This window comes from Chroicocephalus ridibundus, chromosome 1 (genome assembly GCF_963924245.1).
Source record: "Chroicocephalus ridibundus chromosome 1, bChrRid1.1, whole genome shotgun sequence".
NCBI lineage: Eukaryota > Metazoa > Chordata > Aves > Charadriiformes > Laridae > Chroicocephalus > Chroicocephalus ridibundus.
The window spans coordinates 92,462,603-92,482,789 of NC_086284.1; the positions used below are offsets into that span (position 1 = coordinate 92,462,603).

Consider the following 20,187-nt stretch of genomic DNA (forward strand, 5'->3'; position numbering starts at 1 on the left):
ATAACAACCTGACTCATGGCAATAGCAGCCAAATTGCTATCCAAGTGCTTTTAGCAGGAAACAGCCACACCTGGAGAGGCACCTGTGCAAAGGAAGATTAGTTTTAAATGGAGGAAGGACAGAGATATAAATGCACAGTGGAAAGTAAGTAGTTGTTTGTTTACGTAGAAACTGCCTGAAATCCAAGAGGTACTTTGTGTGCTTTGGATAATGGGATGCGGCTGGTATGTAATTCATGTGAGAAGCGGGTATGCTACGGGGCTCAAAATGAAACGGGGATTCATATTTAGGCAGGGAAAAGAAAATACCCATACGTTGGGAAGAAGTGTTTGAGGCTGTCTTTCTGGGATAAATCAGCTTCTGTAATGATTACGACCCTTCCATGAATAAAATTCATAAACGTCCATCTGGCAACACAAAGTGAGACCTTTATTTGAAAGTAGGTATGATTATGTTAAGGGATTCGCTTGGAAGAAAGCTGCATGAGAATGGCACGATTTGTAGGTGATCGATTAATCAAATGTAAGTATCAAACATCCCTCTACGCGCACGAGACGTGCCTTTGTGCGCCTGAGCCTTGTCAATTCTCTGGTGGGCTGCTGTGACAAGCACCGTCCCCCAAGTGCCAAGCCCCCAGTTCTGGCTGCCCCCAGCCCCCAGCACAGCATCCGTGGCGTGAGGGGTTCGGCTGGGTTTGGGCAGAGGCCCCAGCCCCTCTTCTTCTCTTCTCCACCTGTCCCCGGCTGTTTCCTGCCTGGGATCTGCACGGGCAGCGGGGCCGGGTCACAGCCCTGCCAGGAAAATCAAGATCTGGATTTCTGACTTATCAGAGGATAAAACGCGGTTTTGTTTGCGCAGGACACGGTCTGTGGCGTGGGCAGAGTTGGGTGTAAGGATTGATTATGTTCTCTGATGAAGGTGCTAGATCTTTCGGCACGGGTATTGATTTATGCGCTCCACTCTGCAAGCTGCTTTCTGCTACTGAAATTCGGTGATGTGAGCATCAATAGGCGTGAACAAAACCCCCGCGCTTTGAAAAGCCTGAGCGGGTATCTGTAGGACATAAAAACTACTACATTTGCTCGCTTTTGCTGTCCTCTGCAAGCCACTCTCACAGGTTCTAGTGTATCCTTTTATTCTGGGAGAGTTTCAAGAGATTTGAGAGATAACTGGTAATGGATTTTGCATGCAGAACACACGTGTGCCTATGCATTACCATGAATGCTATTTTCTCTTAGAAATAGCATTTTTTTCTATTTGTAAATTGCTTTTGATCACAGTCGAGAAATATGATACGCCAGCTATTATCTGTCTTGAATTGCTGAATAATAGTATTTGGGTAGGTTGCTATGGCAACAGATACACAGTCTCTGGATTCACACATCAAAGGTTCTTATGGCGACTGTTTTTTGGATACCCCTTCATTGCACAAGCAGGAAAATATACTGAGCTATCCCAGTAATCTCTGGAAAGACAGCAGCAATAGAATAAACTGATGTGATTGATATTACTTTACGTTTGGTTTTGAAATATCCACAAAGGCATGCCTTGCGTATAAAGAAAATAAAAAGAATGCAAAGGCCAAAATGACACTGTAGAATCAATAACATTAAAACATTTTATGAATATTTATTATAAATTAGTATTTATATTACATTGATACCTAGAAACTCAACCAATGAAGGACTGGCATTGACAATATATTACACATTGTACAGACTCAAAGTAGGTACCCATCCTTGGCACAAGGCAGCTCTTTTTTGTTTGTTTTTTTTTTTTTAATTTCTTCTTTGTTAAGACTTAGTGAAATTTTACAAAAAAGGACCTTCCTATTAGAAATACATCAGGTTCAAACGACCTTGACCTATGATACACAGCAACGATCCCAACAAAAAGACATGGTTAGCCATGCTGCTGAGCGATCCGCTTCAGCTTTCCTTCTGCGTTTAAAGGCACTGTTCGCATTAATCAAATGGGCTTTGGATGAGCCTTTATTTTTCAATGTGCAGCTCTCTTAACAAAGGTGAATTTTTCTTCCTCTTCCCTCTTTATTATCATCACTGGCCCTGCACGACCACTTCACAGCTGCAGGTCTGTAAGCAGCTGGCAGAGGTGGTGTCTGTCTGTCATCCCAGGTCACCAGCGTCCATTGGAATAGTTCAGTTCAGTGCAAAACACACAGGAACACACGCACGCTCCTACCGATGGAGCCTGTTTGGAAACAGCTTTTGCTTCGCAAAAAGGGATGGTAACTTTCAAACAGGAAGACAGCAATTAAATATTTAAGGTTAGTATGGAAGAAAGCATAAATGTCTATCACTTGATATCTTACAGAACAAATTACAAAAATTTCCATGAGGAATGTCATAAGTAAAGCCATTTGGGGCAGGGGGATGAACTAGATGACATCCTAAAGCCCATATTTCTTTGTCTCTGACATCACTGTTCTTGTGCTTGCGTGGGGGTAAGCCTTTGCTTCACACAGACCCAGGGGCAGGATGGCAGACTCCAGACAGAGGAAAGTTGAAATATGTCAAGCACGCGGGGAAGAAAGCGAACACCTGAGCACCTGGAAGAATGTCGTATGCTCTTAGTCATTTTCCACAAAATTTTTTTAATGTCTTTAAAAAGACAAAAAAAAAAAACACGAAAAAGCCAATAAATCATCTGATCCACAATAGAGGCTGCACAGTACAGATATTTTTACCTATTTAATATGTACTGGAAGGTTTCATTTAAATGGTAGATGGTAAATGCATTTTTATGAGGCAGAAAAATGTCTTAAGAAACTAAAACTTGACTTTGCAGAACATAAAAGCTTTCTAATGGCAGACATTCAAACACTACGCATTAGTGTGGCTACATGGGGAAATATGCAGACTAGGTGTGCTCATTTCTGAAGATATTCTTTCACTGGCTATTTGTAAGAAGCGGCTAATGACAATGTCTTTGGCCTTGGTGGTCTCCATGTTCCTCTCCCGTGATATCTGCATGCTGATTTGATCTACGTTAGTCATGATAAGCTCTGAGGCCAGGATCTGAGTGGGGGATGCCCTGTTTGCCGTGCTGTCCATGATGTACTGCTTATACAGTTCCAGCAGCTTCTGCTCGAGGTAGTCATTCAGGGCTGAGTCGGAGAGGGGCTGCTGGTGGGGCACTAAGCTGGCCAGCCGCCAGCACGAGGAGTAGCCTTGGGCCGGCTTGCGGCTGCTGTCGCTGGAGGGAGGGACCCTCACGGACTCCATGGGGGGAGGAATCTCCGAGGACTCCAAGAAGGGGCCTATGCCGCTGTCGCAGGTAAAATCCGTCGTGACTGAGCTAATGGGCACCACGTAGTCCCCGGCTATGTGCAAGTCATTGTAGTTTTTGCAAATGCTTTTGCAGGAAGAGGGAACCAGGTAGGTGTCTTTCCTTGCCAGCCCCTCGCAGACATGCACGGCTGGAGACGGCTGCCCTGCGGGGACAGGCTGCTGTGTAGGCTGTAGGAGATTATCCTTCTGCCTTCTGCTGTGCTTGCTGCCTCTAGAGCAGACAGAGGAAATGCACTTGCCAGCAGATCTGCATCTCTGAAGGAGACTTTTCCCTTGTGCTTCGTCCATGGAAGAATAATTAATGGACCTCATTTCGTACACCATTTCCTCAGCCGAACTCTTGCTGTAGAGCTCAGGGCTCAGGTCTTCACAAAGGTAGGCGATTGTGTAAAGGTAACCTTCTGACAGCATCCTTCACCAAAGTAAAGGAACCACCAGCAGACAGGGAAAAGACAAGAAGAAACCATTAGTTCATCACATGCTCCTTGAGGGGTGATTACACTCGCAAGTCTGTTACTAGCTGCAGAGAGATGTTTACAATCTGGACATGAACAAGAGCGTCTCTCTCTTTCTAGAGGACCTGGGTCAAGGAGTGAAGTGATCAGCTAGTCTCCCTTTTGTGCTCTAAACTCAATCACATCAAAGCATATTCTGTATAACATAACGTATGGCCTGTGCAATACATCCAACGACAAATGAGTTGGGAAGAGAGGAACAAGAAGTGATTTGTTATGATAATAGGCGCTGCAATAGCTTACACTTCAATATGTATATTTTTGCCCTTGACGTCAGTAAGAAGCCAAGGGGTTTCCCCCTTTTCTTCATATGCTTTGAAGCAACTTTTGTTGTGTGTGGTTTGTCAGCTGCCTCTGAACTATGTTGATTTGAGATTCATATTGAGAGTATCACCCCTTCTCTTCCAGACTGATCAATGACTGCAGGTGTGGTTACTTTTTCATTAAAAAAAAAAATCTCAGATCATTAAATTAGCACTTTGCACTTCTGCATGGCAAGCAGGATGAAATTAATTGTCTCTAACTTTTATACATGTAAATGTCAGTGGCAAAAGCAAGGCTTTTTGGAAGCATGACTCATCTGGCCTGTTTTAGACACCTAAATCGAAATGAGACGAATTGTGCCCTAGATTTGCTTGTCACTCTCCAGTTACTATAAAAAGATCTTAAACTGACTACCCTAGATGAAAAAAAGAAATCGGCGGTGTACTTTTGAAGAGACGTATTTCAGTGCAATGCATAGGAAAGTTCATATTTCAGAAGCGCTCCGGCTCCTTCAGTGTGGGATTAGTCGCGAGCACCACCAGCTCTGAAATCGGTTTCCATCACGTTTCTACAAAGGCACAATCAGGTTCCAGCGGTCACTCACTCTCTCCGCTCTCTGAGCAGGCAGCTCAGTCTCAAAAACCGCGTAGACATGTTGGTAATGAAAGACAGGACTCACTGGCAAGGACACACACGCACCTGTACATCACTAAATCTTCTGCCCAATTATGTGGTCTCCACTACCACATAATTGTCCTTAAGTCCACCTCTGTGTCTTTTTTTTTTTAACAGATGTCAAGGAGACGATCAATGGGAAAGATGTCCTAAAGGAATTGTGTGTGGTCCAACAAAGAGAAAGTATATTTTAAGTAAAAATAAATATTTATATATATGTGTGTGTGTTTTGCTTTCTGTAGTACAAAACACCTTGTGTGATAGAGGAAAAAATAACTTGCCTTTGTTTCAATAGCAAGTACTTTTCTTCATTTACAATTTAATCCAATTATATCATTTTAATCCTTAACGGATACTGTCCCTGCAGATATGAACATATGTCCCAGTTATTTGACAGTTTGCCTGTCTATTTCAAAACACCCGCTGTGCTGGAGCACCAGAATGGGAACATCTTCCCACAAACTGTGAATGGGGAGGTGGCATCTCTCTGGCACACGCTCCACTTCCCCATGCTGCTGTCAGCTGCTCGACTTATCTTTTCCCAGAGTGAACGGACTCTCATTTCTTAGTAAAGTATTTCGTGTGTCACAGATGCTAGTGCAAAATGCTGCAGTAATGATAAATGTTGGCTAAATCCTGTCTAAGCATGCATATAGACTTTAAGCAGATGTTAGGAAGGAGGCAGCGTGAGAAAAGATTTTCCTCGGGGGGGGGCAAAAAAAATCACTTCTACGCTATGAAGAAGAAGGTTGGAGGGAAAGTACACTTCCTTCAGAAGGAAATATTCATGGAAATTAAATGTGTCCAAACACTTGCTTTGGACCCTGGATCCTCTCTGCTCCTGCCAGTTGTGTGAGATTTCCCACAGGCAGGTAACATTTAATGAAAAGTGATCTATTTATACAAACGGGGCAAAAAATAATGTTTGGGGCTTGGCATTCCTCGCAGCATGCTGCTGTTGTCTTGCTTTAGGTTTTAGCTGTGATTAAGGTGCCACCACCAAAATCTTAGCCAAACTAGAGCTACTCAGGTTATCAACTCACCCCCACACTCTCTTCTGCTTCTGTTCCCCCCTTTCACAGTGCAAAGGCTGCTCCCTTCCCCCAGCCGTCCACAGCCCTGATGGCTTTATTGCAAAGCCACCGCTAACTTCGGCTAGCGTGAATCTGGAATTGTTAAGACACTTATTCCTATGCTTATTTTTAATGCGGGTTCTGAGAAATGGGTGGAAATAGAACATATGGCCCGTTGGCTGCTCAGCCAACGTACGCCAGACCCGTTGTGTTCAGGTAGCATGTGACACTTCTGCCGTTCCTACTGCCCAGATGTCTGTTGTTTCTGCCATAAGGTGATACGTTAGGGAAACGAAACCGCTGGTTTCATTTCTTCGCGCTGCATTCTGCCACGCTTATTTTAAGAGTTTTAGAGCCCACTGTCTGAGACAGGAGTGGAAACAAAAGAACTGGCAAGTGCAAAAAGACTAAGCTGTATGGTGCTCAGGAGCTGTGTGCTTTGCTGAATGAGTTACAAGCTTACCCTCTGAAGCTGGCGAGGGCTGTCACACTAATCTGACTGTTCCCAGCTCTGCAAGGAAATCTGATTGAAGTTTTGATGGGCAGTGGTGACAGCCTGAATGCAAGAAAGAGGTGCATATATTGCTGGTGCTCGTACTTAATATAATATATACCCCTGTCAAGTTGTTATTCCATCACTACCGATGGCTGGTCACGCAATTGAGTTGCCTTTAATTCTTGCATGTTACATCTGATAAGGATGACAGCTTTCATTAACTCTGCTTTCTCCTGCCCCTTCTCTTTATCGCCCTTCCATGCCACAGACACACATATACACCAGGATTCCAAGTGCACAGGGATTATATCTAAGGCTTTTCAATATTTTGGGTTTCATGGTCCTTAAATTCAGATTTCACTTCCCTCTTCCTGAAAATAATTGCATGACTTCCGTTGCATAAGGAACGGTCCCTTTTACAATTCTGATCTGATTCATCTTGCAAGTGAGGCGAACAAAGAGATTTTCCCTTGCGTGGCTACTGGCCTGGCAATGGCAGCTGACTACATTCTGTCTAAGCCTAGATCCCAGTGGAGACAGAGGGAGACGGCTGCCTGGTTTACACTATCTTTTCTATCTGACATAGTCTTTATTACTGCCAGATGATCTTAAAAACTCATATGTCTTGCCCGGGGTTTTTGTTCAGTTCTTCAGTGGAAGAAAAGCCTAAAGGCAGGATGAATGTTTAAAGCCACGTGGAGAATCCAGTGGTACTGCCAGGATTTTCTGAGTGGCAGCAAATTTGCTGGGTTATAATGCTTGGAGATGGTGCCAATGTGTACAGAAAGACCTCAGATTAGAATCTGGGAGCAGGCAAACAGAACGGGAGTTCTTGGCTCAGGATAAGCAAAACGCTTAAGGAAAGCCTGAGAAGTGTACACAGAGATATGATAAATTGTGTCCTATATAAAAACCCGAGCAAGATGAAAAGTTGCTAGGGAGAACGGAAAGAACACGGTGCCAGCTGGGATCACAGCTCGGTGGGGAAAGGGACATTCTTTTGCATTGCAAAAGGAGGGGATGGAAACTCATAGAAGAGACAAGCTTGTTTTGAATATGTCTGGCTTTCAGATCCCCAAGCAAGGCTCTGAATGGCACTAAAGTTGTGCTGCTGGGAGCTGGAGTTCAGGTTTTATCCTAGGGTACACCTATGATACTTTAAGTTCTAGCTGACTTACTAGATGGGACCCCAGATGACAAAGTCTCCCTGTCTTGGGGGAACTCAAATCCTGTGGATCCATCTGTAGTAATTTTTCCCCATTTTAAGAGATACTTTTCCACGCTGTGGAGATACAGACAGATCCCTTCAGTGAGGTTTGGGATCTATCTCAGATTGCAGGATGTGAATGCAAGAGTTCACCTGGCAAGCAGGACAGGCTGGAGAGCAAGCCTGCCTATGTTGCATGACCCATATCTCACCTTCCACTGGGGCTGGTGTGAAACAGCTCCCAGGAAGCCTCAGTGCAGCCACCCTACGGAAATCAGGAGAACAAAGATTCTAATACAACGAGCTGTGCATATGGATGAATACAGCCTTTCTTAATGCCTGAAACCCACAGATCTTTGGGATCTGAACCCCAATTGTAAGGGCTGGCTTGGGTGAAGGTAATGCTGATGAAATGAAACTGCGTGGTGAGGTGGACGCGTCAGAAGGGAGAGAGGTATTACAGAGAGACCTGGACAGGCTGGAAGAGCGGGCTAGCAATAACAATATGAGGTTTAACAAAGTGCAGGGCCCTGCACCTGGTTTGACATCACCACAGAGCCCAGTACAGGCTAGGATCTGCGTGGATGGGGAGCAGCCTTGCTGAGAGGGACCTGGGGGTCCTGGTGGACAACAAGCTGAATGTGGATCAGCAGTGCACCGCAGCACCGACAAAGCCAAATTGGTCCGTGGGCTGCATCCGCAGGAGCACTACTGGCAGCAACACAGATGTGATCATCCTGCTGCACTCAAGCACTTGTCAGGCCACATCTGGAGTACCCAGTTCTGGTCCTCAATATTCAAGAAAGATGTGGACAGACTGGAGAGGGTCTAATGGAGGGCCATGAAGATGATCAAAGGGGTGGAGAACCTGCCCTATGAAGAAAGATTGGAGGAGTTGGTATGCTTCTCCCTGGAGAAAAGGCTGGATGGGGAGACCTCATCAGAGTGTTTCAGTACTCAAAGGGAAGCTACAAAGAAGACAAAGGCTCTCGCTTCACAAGGAGCCACATGGAGAAGACAAGGGGCAATGGGTGCAAGTCTAATTGGGAGAGGTTTCATCTCAATATAAGAAAGAAATATTTTTACAGTGAGAACAACCAATGACTGGAACAACCTCCCCAGGGTCATGGTGACGTCCCCATCACTGGAGGTTTTCAAGATGCGATTGGACAGGGTGCTACATAATCTCATCTAGGCTCCCTTTCCCACAAAATGTTGGACCAGATGATCTTTCCAACCCAGGCTGAGGTCCCTTCCACCTTGGACTGTTCTATGATTCGATGATGACAGTGGCTGCTATTTGAGGTAGGAGTTAGCCCATTTTGCCCATGGCAGAAGAGAAGAGGAATAGCTAAGAGGTGCTTTTGCACAAGCAGCCAAACGCTACCTGCTGCATGTGTAACTTCCTCTCCCTGATGCTGCTCTGGAAGATCTGGGAGCTGTGGGACTGCACTGTGAGGCTCCTTCAGCAGCGGTCAAGAGCCAAACCCCTCTTGTCCCCTCCCCACAGCTCTCTTTGCTCTGATCTTTTGGTCTTCCCATAGAAGAAAACATGAGCCCTGCTCATGTTCTTTATCGACATGTCAACAGTTCAAGAGATGCAGGAAAGCTAGGAGTACCTCTCCCACAGGGGAATATGGGCTGTCTTGGGGGGAGCAAGCAGAGTTGAAGGACGGGCTGAAGAAAGAAAGTGAAGAGACACATCTTCCCCAGGAGCACATTATACTTTATATGTCTAATGTACTCTTGTTATACAAGCGTCTACCTATTTCTAATCATGCTAAATGGATGGCAGTGAGCTTCAAGAGCACCTGGTTTCTTTCATCTGGAAAAAAAAATACATTCTTACTGTGTTTAAGTGCTGTTGTATCTTTAAGTGGAGTTTAGAGGGACGGGCTTCCATAAAAATACAATGAAAACAGTATGTGGGAAAACGTAGCTTCTTGAACTCTCAAATAATTTCCCATCCAAGTCTGTTTTTTCAGTTCAAGTTCCTTGAAACCTTGTACAGAGCCTGATTCATCATTTTACACACTTTTCTTAATCTTCTATACCCATATAGAGTTGCTTTAGGACACCATCAATCTGGTTTGATAGCATTTTACATCTCATGTCCATAGCTGTAAGCAACATGAAATATAAGGCAGGAAAGGATCGGGGTCCACATTCGTAAGGATGACTTGAGTACGTGATATTTCTACACTGTGCTTTTATGTCTCTCTGGGGTGGCAATCATTTAATGTTTCTGTATTCTGTGTTTATTTTAATGAGCTGTTTGTTGTTGTCATGACTAAACTATATGGGCTGCAATACTTTGTGTCTAGGAAGTTGAAGTAAAGGGGAAATAAGTTCCTGTGCACTCTTATAGAAGAGAATACACTTTCTAGAAGTGAAAAGAATAAAAGGTAAAGCAAGAAAGACAGAAAGCCTGAAGGGGTTTCCCAGGAGGAGTGAGGGAAACGGTGCACTAACGAGCATTGCAACGTTAGCCACATCTGCTGTAGAGTACGAAGAAGAGGGGGGAGGGTGCACGTTGTGTGTCTACACCCATGTCAAGCTGTGAATTTGCAGCGAACCAGGAAATTCACTGTGAATCAGGAAAATACAATGATAAAGCTTCTTTGTTTATACTTTTTAACATCATCCTTTTTTCACAGAATTCTCAGCTTTTTTTCTATGAACCTTTTTTTTATGTGATGACCATGTTTATCTATCATGGTGCCTATTTTTATTTCTAGTCTACACATAGAGTACTCCACTTACAAGACATTATTTTGACAGTACACTGACATGCACAGAAAGATCAACAAAAATACCGTAATTACGATGAAAGGAACACACTTCATAAGACTCCCTTAAAAGTATTCTGAAAAACATTTTTTAGTATGATTTTATGGAAGACTTTGGAAGTGCGAGAGAAACAATTATTTTTTGCATTTTGAAGTTGCATTGCAATCACGGTCAGTCACAGTTGTGAAGATAGCACTTTTGAAATGTTCTCATCACTTCTTAAGGCAACAGAAACTGCACATGGACAGCGGCCGAGACTCTGCAAACACGCACACGCATTGAAACCAGAAAAAGTACATCTTGCAGCTGTGATCCCACCCAAAGAGAACCGAGCCACTTTGATAAGCAAGAGCAACATTTTCATACATTTATATAATGTATTTTAATTCTTACCTCCAAACATACAGCAGCTGGTACAGCAGGTACAGAAAATTTGTTGTCTTCTAACCAGTTTAAAGCTTCCTTTGAGTCTGTCCTACCCCAAAATGCAATGCTCTGTTTGTATTTCCTTTTCAAATACACTTCTAAGAGGACATGCGTTTTATTTCTAGTTCTCTATAGCACAGAAGTATAGAAAGAAAGTCCCTTAGGAGATCGGGGGATTTTATAACTGACTGAACTGCAACACGCTGAACTTGCTTCCTCTTTTATGTCTAAATGAAACTTCGTTGTGAAACTGTGTACTGTTAAAATAGCTGATTGCAACACACTCAGTCCAGGCAGATGGACTTCTCCTTATTAACTATTATACAAAAAAACCAAACAAACAAAAAAAAAACAAACTGGTGAATTGAACAGCTAGGGCAATCTTAGAGAAACTGCTCATTTGTTGGCAACTTACAGTGTACCCTATTTCAACCACTATCTACCATTCTCCTTGTAATGGACACGGCAAGACACCTAGAAACGTCAAGATTATTATCCCAAATAGGTAGGAAGAGTGAGATGCCAAAGCAGAAATGCATTTCACAGCAGGCCCACATTGCTGCCTGCAGACCCTCATACATCTCATCTTCCACCAACTTGCACAGCTCAGCTGGTTTATCGGGTTTTGCTTGGTATCTGCAAAATCTGTTGCGAGGAAAGTTGGACTCGAGGCGCAGTCAGTGCCTCAGTGCCTGCCATTCCCAGGCAGGCAGCTGGTCTTGGCAGGGGCAGCGTATAAAAATGCCTTGGGCAAGCGGGAGTTCACCCTCCAAGCCTGAGGTGTATGGGCAGTGAATATGGCTTTGAGACTGGTGGTGGAGTATTCCTCAACGGATAGAGGACAAATACTGTTTGAAGGATGTAACTGGTCTGTTTGAACTGATCCCAATAAGATGTACAGAATTTGCTTAAAAAGGCATCATCAGGTATCCATACATAGCAACAATAAGAGAAATTTCTTTTCGTTTTCAGTGTATTTTAACTTCCTTACTGAGGATATTTTATGTTTTTTTTCTCAGAAGCCTCCAACTCTGCCAGCCAGAAAATACGTTGTAGTACAATGCTTCTATTAACATAATTTTTCTAAATATTTGCTGCAATATGACATATGATCAGAACTAGTATCCAAAGTTTTCTTAGCCATAGGCATGGAAAAAATACGTATGTCAGTCTGGCTCTACCTACACATCCCTAGTTAATTTATACAACAGTTTAATCAAATAATACTGTACCAAATCATATGCTATGCTGGGATCAACGGCATTTAAAAGCAAAAAAACTGGACAAAATTGGCAGTTTAATGCAAATCTCAACAGGTATCTTTGCTGTAAAAATGCTCCCTGTGAAAACAAAGCTACTGTAGTAACAGACAACTCTTCTGTGATTAACATTAACATTAATATTAACATCATTGTATTTTTTTCTCTGATCTCTCATCGGTAATATGGACCAGTCTCAGGCCTTGTCAAATTTATACTGGTCCAACACTTTTTTTGGTGTTTCCATATCTGGTTGAAATAGCATTGAGGGGAGCAAGAAATAAATCACTAGGAAGTTTTACCTCTTCTGTAGGTCCAGAGAGATCTATATATGCAGGAGATCAATATTTCTAGTTAGACTGTTGGGAAATAACTTTGGTAGTATAAAAAAGCATTTCTGTAAAAGTCCTCAGAGAGTTTTCAAAACCTATTTTAAATCATCTAAATCCATGTAAAAACAGCAAGATACAAACAGACAGATTTCTGAAAGTAAAAAGTGCTTCCACAGCCAGAAAAGCACAGCTATCCAGAACCACTTGAAAAATCAATCTTCTTTCACAGAGATACCTAAATATGGATTTAAGACTTACCTTCCGACACCTATATTTAGAAAAAAATAAGTGGCCTTTATTTTTTTCCCAGTCTCCACATTCATTCATGAATCATGAATTCACTCCCTTCTCCACATTCATTCATGACCTTGGAGGGGCTGTCCTCAGCAAAGAAGCATTTGTCCAACATGGATTTTTACGTTGTGGCTTATCAACTGCTCCGAGCGCAGCACTCTGAGGGCCAGACTCAGAGCTGAATGAGGTGGGAGACTATACAACACAGCGGCACCTGACCCCTTTCGCAAAGTGCCCCGCATGGGCTGTGCCTCCCGCACCCAGGAATAGGTGTGGGAGGAAAGGGAAAGCTTTCGCACCATAGGGAGTCATTCAGTCAGTCTCTTCTGTAAATGTAGCTCATTTGTCCGAGGCCACACCAACTGATTTTTGTCAGTGTACTTCGCTATGGCAGGTCCAATGCATCAAGAATGTGTTATCCCCACTCCCCCCAAAAAAAAGAAAAACATTTCAAGTTGCACAGTTCCCTGTTTCCTTCTCTACGATGTTCCTTCTACTCGCAGAGAGTTTCCTCTAGGAAACTGCTTTAATTTTGACCCCAAGTACCTCTATCTTAGCTTTTATTTCAATTCAAAAGTTTACTTTCAAAACAAATCTGCCAGTTGTATGCCCTCACTGTGCTTGGGTTTGCCTCCTGAAGCACATGAAGCAGATTCCTTTGGGATGAAACTCAGCAGGAGGACACATACCAGGACCATACTTGAAATTTGCCATGGGCAAGTTTCCCAATGGGCTTTCATGGGACCACAGTGGAGCTAGTCCAAAATAATCTCACCAGAACATACCTACCATGGCGGTGGGGCTTCAGCACTGTTTCACTGTCGACATCTGCTCTGAATGTTGTCTGCAGGTCAAGGGAGGTGATTCTGCCCCTCTACTCTGCTCTCGTGAGACCCCACCTTGAGTACTGTGTCCAGCTTTGGAGTCCCCAACAGAAGAAGGACATGGACCTCTTGGAATGGGTGTGGTGGAGGGCCACGAAGATGCTCAGAGGGCTAGAGCCCCTCCCCTATGAAGACAGGCTGAGAGAGCTGGGGTTGTTCAGCCTGGAGAAGAGAAGGCTTCGGGGAGACCTTATAGCAGCCTTCCAGTACCTAAAGAAGGCCTACAGGAAAGATGGGGAGGGACACTTTATCATGCAGTGCAGCGATAGGACAAGGGGTAACAGTTTTAAACTGAAAGAGGGAAGATTTAGATCAGATATCAGGAAGGAATTCTTCACTGTGAGGGTGGTGAGACACTGGAACAGGTTGCCCAGAGAAGCTGTGGCTGCCCCATCCCTGGAAGTGTTCAAGGCCAGGCTGGATGGGGCTTTGAGCAGCCTGGTCTAGTGGGAGGTGTCCCTGCCCATGGCAGGGGGGTTGGGACTAGATGATCTTTAACGTCCCTTCCAACCCAAACCATTCTATGATTCTATGATTATTGGCTGGTGTAAGCGAACAGAAAAATGCTGTCAAGGGACCCATCTACAGGATAGTACTAGACAGTTTGTCATTTTTTCACTGAGTAACCCTTGCCCACCGATGCCATTCAGCTAGCGTGTCTCAATAGGTTGTGATAACGCTACACTGCCATAAACACAAGAAACGGGTGAAGTTCCTTCTGTACAGCTACAGGCTCCAGCACAGAGGTTCAGTATAAACAAATCTCTGCTTAGCCTGGGCCTGTTTTCTCAAACACTGCAAAGGCAGCTGCCTGTCACTTTGTAGGTGAAATGTTTGTATTCTAGGAATCATAAATTTGGAGTCTTTGAGAGAACCAATATTCCATAGCTTTTTGTTAAAAGTAATAGAAAATAAGTGCAGAAAATAAATCTATTTTCCTGTACATATATTCAAGCAGGTATGTACACAGTAAGCTCTATCAGGTTATCAAACAATTTTAGCACTTTCCCCATTTGGTATGTCTATACCATTAACCAGGAATTTTGAAACACCTTAAGATTATCACCTAGTTATAATTACTTCGTGCAATATGACAAAGGGGATATTTTGAATCCTTTTGGTCTCTGGAAGGGAAGAGGCTATGGGAAGGAGGTAAGCACGTTATCCATTACTTCATCATAAAGAATAATCATGAATGATTTGTGTTCCTTACAGCAGCAACATCAGTCATATTTCAAGCTTCCCAGTATTCCACACTTGATTACAGCCTGAAACTCAGTTTCCAATGCATTACTTACACGAGTATAATCAATTATTTCAGTAAAATATCAGTCTTTAAACAGGGAAGAAGCCTCCATCATAGACATTTTTCTTTCCTCTTTCTTCATTGCTGGTAGTAGAAAACAGATCAATATAGTTTTCTACCTAAAATGTGAGGATTCCCCTCTTTCAAATGAGTGCCAGGCAAGTCTGGTTTTGAGATACCTCAGTCTGAAGGAAGTTTCCTGGATTAATTACTCCAGCCTTCCACCCGTTATGTGGAAGAAAGGTGGATATGGCATCATTCTCCTCTTGGCCATGCGCTTCCCAGGAGGAAAGAAAGGGCATAGATGCACAGAGGGCCTTATCACTCTGCAAAAGGCAGGGGACTTTTGGTGGCCACCTGTATTTACTGTTTGCAGCTGCCCATGGCCAGCGACTGCCCACACGGCACCAAGAAGCCTGGCTGTGCTTGGGCTTTCCTCCAGGAACCCGAGTCAGGGAGCACAGCACCTTCCATGTGGCTAAATCGATCAAGTTGTGCACCCAGAGTCTGATACTTCAAAATGAAATAGTCAATTTCATCATACAAATTACCACTAAATCTTTTCGTTACCTACAGAGGCATTTCCTGATTTCTTGTTGCATTATAATATGCGTTTTGTACTTCAAGTGACAATGTAATAGGGAACGTTTGCTGCCTTACATGATCCTTCTAGTCAACAAAATATACAATTTATTCTCGTGTTAGATTTCGTTTCTCTTTTGTGGCTGACATAAATATTTTAGTTATATCCAGCCATCTCTCCAGGTTCAATCTATGTGAAAATCAAGACCAAAAAGCAAGGCCTTTGCTATGAGAAAATTATAATCAAGACCATTGCACACTCTGCTAAAATCTCCAAGGCCAAATGGAGCTTTCTATGAGAAAAGACAGCATTATTGGATGTAGCATATTGAAGCTGTTCTACATTATGTTCCCAGCATTAGTCTTTTCTGGTCATGAATAGACAGTTAATGAAGTCTTTTCAGTGCATGTTCTTTTCTCCTCTCACTAATTTACACGAACCAGGTCTTGTCACTGTTCAGAAATCTTTCCCTTCAATCTCAGCCTCTCTTCATTCACAATCCTTCATTTACCTTTACTGGTCAAACTGTTCTGCCCATAGTTGTTTTTTTTTTTAATGAAGGTCATAAATACTGCTGCAGCAATGTATTCTGAATAAAGTACCTTACTGTTCAAGTGATCCCATGGATGGCAGAGAGCATACTGTGGTTTCCGTGCATAACCACATATGGGCACATAAGCATATAAGCACTGTTACTTAGCCTGCAGTGCGTGAATCACGAGTGGCCTGTCAAGCATCAGTGTGCTGGGCGGGCTGCCCTCTTTCCATTGTCAACCTCTGGCCGAGAGCCATAAACTTTTCTTTTTTTGGTTTGTTTTTTTTTTGGTTTGGTTTGGTTTGGTTTGTTGGGTTTTTTTTTAAGCAGTAACATCATAACTTAGGAATGGATGGTTTTAAACAATAATAAAAAAAACCCATCTAAATGCCACCTATTTATTAACACCCCTCCAGCCTCAAATAATAATGAGGAGAAAAGGTGGTCCACAACGTATAGATATATAGATATATATTTACTGAAATACTGATGTACACCATAAATACTGATGTACAGCTTGCTCTCTGCTGCTGACTGCAGTACCTCAGGGTACGATGCATTTCAGCCGGCAGCAGAGAGGTGCTGGAAACTGCAGTGTGCTGGGTAGAGTGCAAACCACAGCCGCTTGTTAAGCAACGAAGCGTACTCTTCCCCGTCTCAGCAGCCAGCTCGGCTAAAGGGCTTATCAGCAGCTATAGCTCTGCTTATCTTTCCACCTCCTAGATCTTTTTAAGGAGCCTTCTGGGGTCATTTTTTAAGCTTTCCAGGATGCAAAGACATCAGTTCTGCTCCTTTCACAAACTCGTTTTGCGGTAGGCCTCGTACATTTCTTTAAAAGTCCATTTTCAAAAAGGAAATTTAGCAGTGACTTCTTTTTTTTTTCTGTATTTTTCACCAAGATCATTCCTTTGAAAGTATCCAAACTGTCAAAAAATGTATATGTAATCTGAAGGGTTGGTGGTTTCTTATGGTTTTAGTTTTATTTAATGATTTTCATACATTGAAAACTTATTTAAATGCTTGAAATTCATACAAATCGTTTCAGCAAACTGTGAAAAAAATTCTTCATTGTTATTTTTTGTTTGTAAAGCGGAGTGTGCGTAGCAAATAGGAGTGGTCAAAATTGGTATTTCAGGTGGCAAACAAATAAAGCGGCCATCCCAGAACCCTGCATTTCAAAGTATTTCCTGGAGCATGAAAACGTGCTTGAGCCTCTATGTCAGATCACTTCCTACCGCAGGAATCCCTCAGGAATGTTGTAACACATTCTTTGCTTCTGAAATGATTACTCACACATGCTCACTTGATTAAATAGCAGCTAATTACATCCTATTTACCAGAGAGAAAGGCACAACATAGTGACAAGACTAACCGGTAGATGTGGGAGGAAATATTTTTGCCGCCTGGAACGTAGTTTCACCTTTTATTGAAGGAGTCTTTCGTAGAGACACAGTGCTTGGAGCAGAGACTCCAGCCCACACCACCCTCCCAGGAAGAGGGCAGCAGAGCCTGCAGTTGTTTTACCAACCTTCCCAGCTCAGGATGTAGCCTACCTTTCTCTCCTCCCCTTGCCTTTCCTCCCCCAAGAACCTTTTCCTGCCTTTTTTTTTTTTTTTTTTTTTTTTTTTGCCTCTGGGTGAGCTCTGGATGCCCTTCTCAGCATCTCTCCAGATTTAATGAGCTCTAAGCCTCAGCAAATCCCAGCTGATAAGAGGAGGAGCCGCTTGTTTCACCTGCCTGCATCTTGAGGACAAGGAAAACGATTCATCCCTGTAGGACTAGCTCACTACAATATCGGTAGTTTTCTTCCTGTCTTTCCGTCAGATTCCCACTGTGGCTAGACAGACTGTCTGGGATAAGCCAGGATTTTCTGTGTAATTCCAAAGGAGGAACTAGTTAATTATATTATAAAAGTTTGAAATGCTATTTCCAAAGGCAATACAGATTGGCTGGAACGCTGCCTACCTGTATAAAATCCTGCCATATGATACATACTCTAATTCCAATGCTTGCACTGAGTCTTTGTTAAAAATAAATCATGCGTCACGCTGCTAATGTACTTCTTGGTTCAGTGACAACTAGTCACTAGTGGTGAGGCTTTAAGATCAGACAAAGAGCTTTTAACTGGAAAACAAGGTTGAGCAATAGCTGTGGTTTTTCTTCTTTTTTAGTTTTTTACTACACCTCAGTGTAACATAATAAAATCTAAGGCAGTCAGGCTACTAAGAAGGGATTATTTTTTTTATAGTGTATCAAAATACCACAAAAATTGCAGAAACCCGAGAGGTATTACAGAGGTCTGGTTATGTTAGGTGTATTGGCACTTGTCTGTAATTTCTAGGTAGAGCCATCCAGTAATAATTGGCTGAATTTCATGTATCTTTCTCTCAAGTACTGGTTCTTACTTTGACTTTGATTTCTACATCTCTCACTTCTTACACTTTCATCTTTCCAGCAACAAACATTTTCAGCTATCCCAAATTCTCTGTGTCGTGGCTTAACGCCAGCTGGTAACCAAGCACCACACAGCTGCTCTCCCACCTCCCCCCACACACAGTGGGATGGGGGAGACAATCAGAAGAGTAAAAGTGAGAAAACTCGTGGGTTAAGATAAAGACAGTTTAACAGGTAAAGCTAAAGCCACACATGCAGGCAAAGCAAAACAAGGAATTCATTCACTGCTTTCCCTCGGCAGGCAGGTGTTCAGCTATCCCCAGGAAAGCTGGGCTCCATCACACATAATGATGACAGGAAGACAAACACCATAACTCTAAACATCCCCTTCCTTCTTATTCCCCCAGCTTTTATTGCTGAGCATGACGTCATATGGTATGGTATGGCCCTTTGGTCAGTTGGGGTCAGCTGTCCCAGCTGTGTCCCCTCCCAACTTCTTGTGCACCCCCAGCCCACTCACGGGTGAGGTGGTGTGAGGAGCGTAAAAGGCCTTGACTCTGCGTAAGCACTGCTCAGCCATAGCTAAAACATCCCTGTGTTATCAACACTGTTTTGACCACAAATACGAAACGAAGTCTTATACCAGCTACTATGAAGAAAATTAACTCTATCCCAGCTAAAAACAGCATGTTCTCCACCCCTTATTCCACACCACTTACTGATATGGTCGTGATCAGGTCCCACACTATCTAATACATGCTCATTAACCACCACCTCCCTTCCCATCCTTTGTTTCCACACACGGATATCATTGCTCTAGTCTATGGACCACCCCTGTCAAATGTCTGTAAAATGTCCACAAGTGTCCACAAAATGTCCTTTCCATGGGCTGCAGTTCTTTGGGCATCCACCTGCTCCAGCATGGGATCCTCCTGAGGCTCTGCTCAGCAATAAAACACCCCTGTGTTATCAACACTGTTTCCAGCACAAATCCAAAGCACAGCCCCACACTAGCTACTGTGAAGAAAATTAACTCCACCCCAGCCAAAACCAGCACACTCTGCCAGTAGCATTCAATTGAAAATTGTGTCTGAACTCAAGCACTGTCTTCAGGAGGTTTACAAGGGAGCTGATCGGGGAAATCTAGAAGCAGCAACAGGAAAAGCAGTTGATCCGCTGAGTACTTTTAACAAGCTAATAACAAAAAACCCTCCTGCACTTTTGTCCGTACAAACCAGATGCCAGCAAACCACCGCCTGTGGTTTTGTGTAAGCTAGGTACTCCTGGGCAACCGTGCCATGCACAAATGAAAAAAAAAGGAAAACCAGGAAATGTTACAGGCTGGAATGACCACGGATAAATCATCATTTCCATCTGCTGACAAAGAAATGATGCTCATCGCAGTTTGCTGCTGAAGCAATATCCAGGTCCATGAGCCCTGTCAGAGGGGGGGAATGGGAGGAATGGGACCATGGACAAATTTCAGAAAAGCAAATAGAAAGCAAAGAGTAACTGAGTCGATTTTTTGAAAGAAGTGGTTGCTGGTAAGGGGCAGAAAAACATTCAATCAAGCAATTATACAGGCGTAGAGAACCGAGGAAGCTTTTTCAGATGGAGGCTGAAACAGATTTTGCAAGGAAAACTAATGGCAAAAAATTACTTAGCTACACAAATGAGAGGAGATCAATTTAAGAAAAACGGATCCAATGTGGCTTCTGAAAAGAACAAATACATTGCTTTAAGGGGGAACTCAGTGAGTTAACAAAAAGTGCACGCTTGATGTGGCGCTTGGAGGATTTACTGAAGATACATATAAATATTCAGGAAGATTGGGACAATAAAA

General features: G+C 43.1%; 1 protein-coding gene across 1 annotated transcript; it reads right to left on the reverse strand.

Annotated features, from left to right (window-relative positions):
- Nucleotides 1-1,692: 1,692 nt before the first annotated feature.
- Nucleotides 1,693-10,910, reverse strand: TASL (TLR adaptor interacting with endolysosomal SLC15A4). The gene is made up of 2 exons (XM_063353105.1): nt 10,725-10,910; nt 1,693-3,723 (listed from the first exon to the last, which is right to left on the reverse strand). The coding sequence occupies exon 2, from the start codon at nt 3,720-3,722 to the stop codon at nt 2,844-2,846; it is 879 nt and encodes a 292-aa protein (XP_063209175.1). The 5' UTR covers nt 3,723; nt 10,725-10,910; the 3' UTR covers nt 1,693-2,843.
- Nucleotides 10,911-20,187: the final 9,277 nt, after the last annotated feature.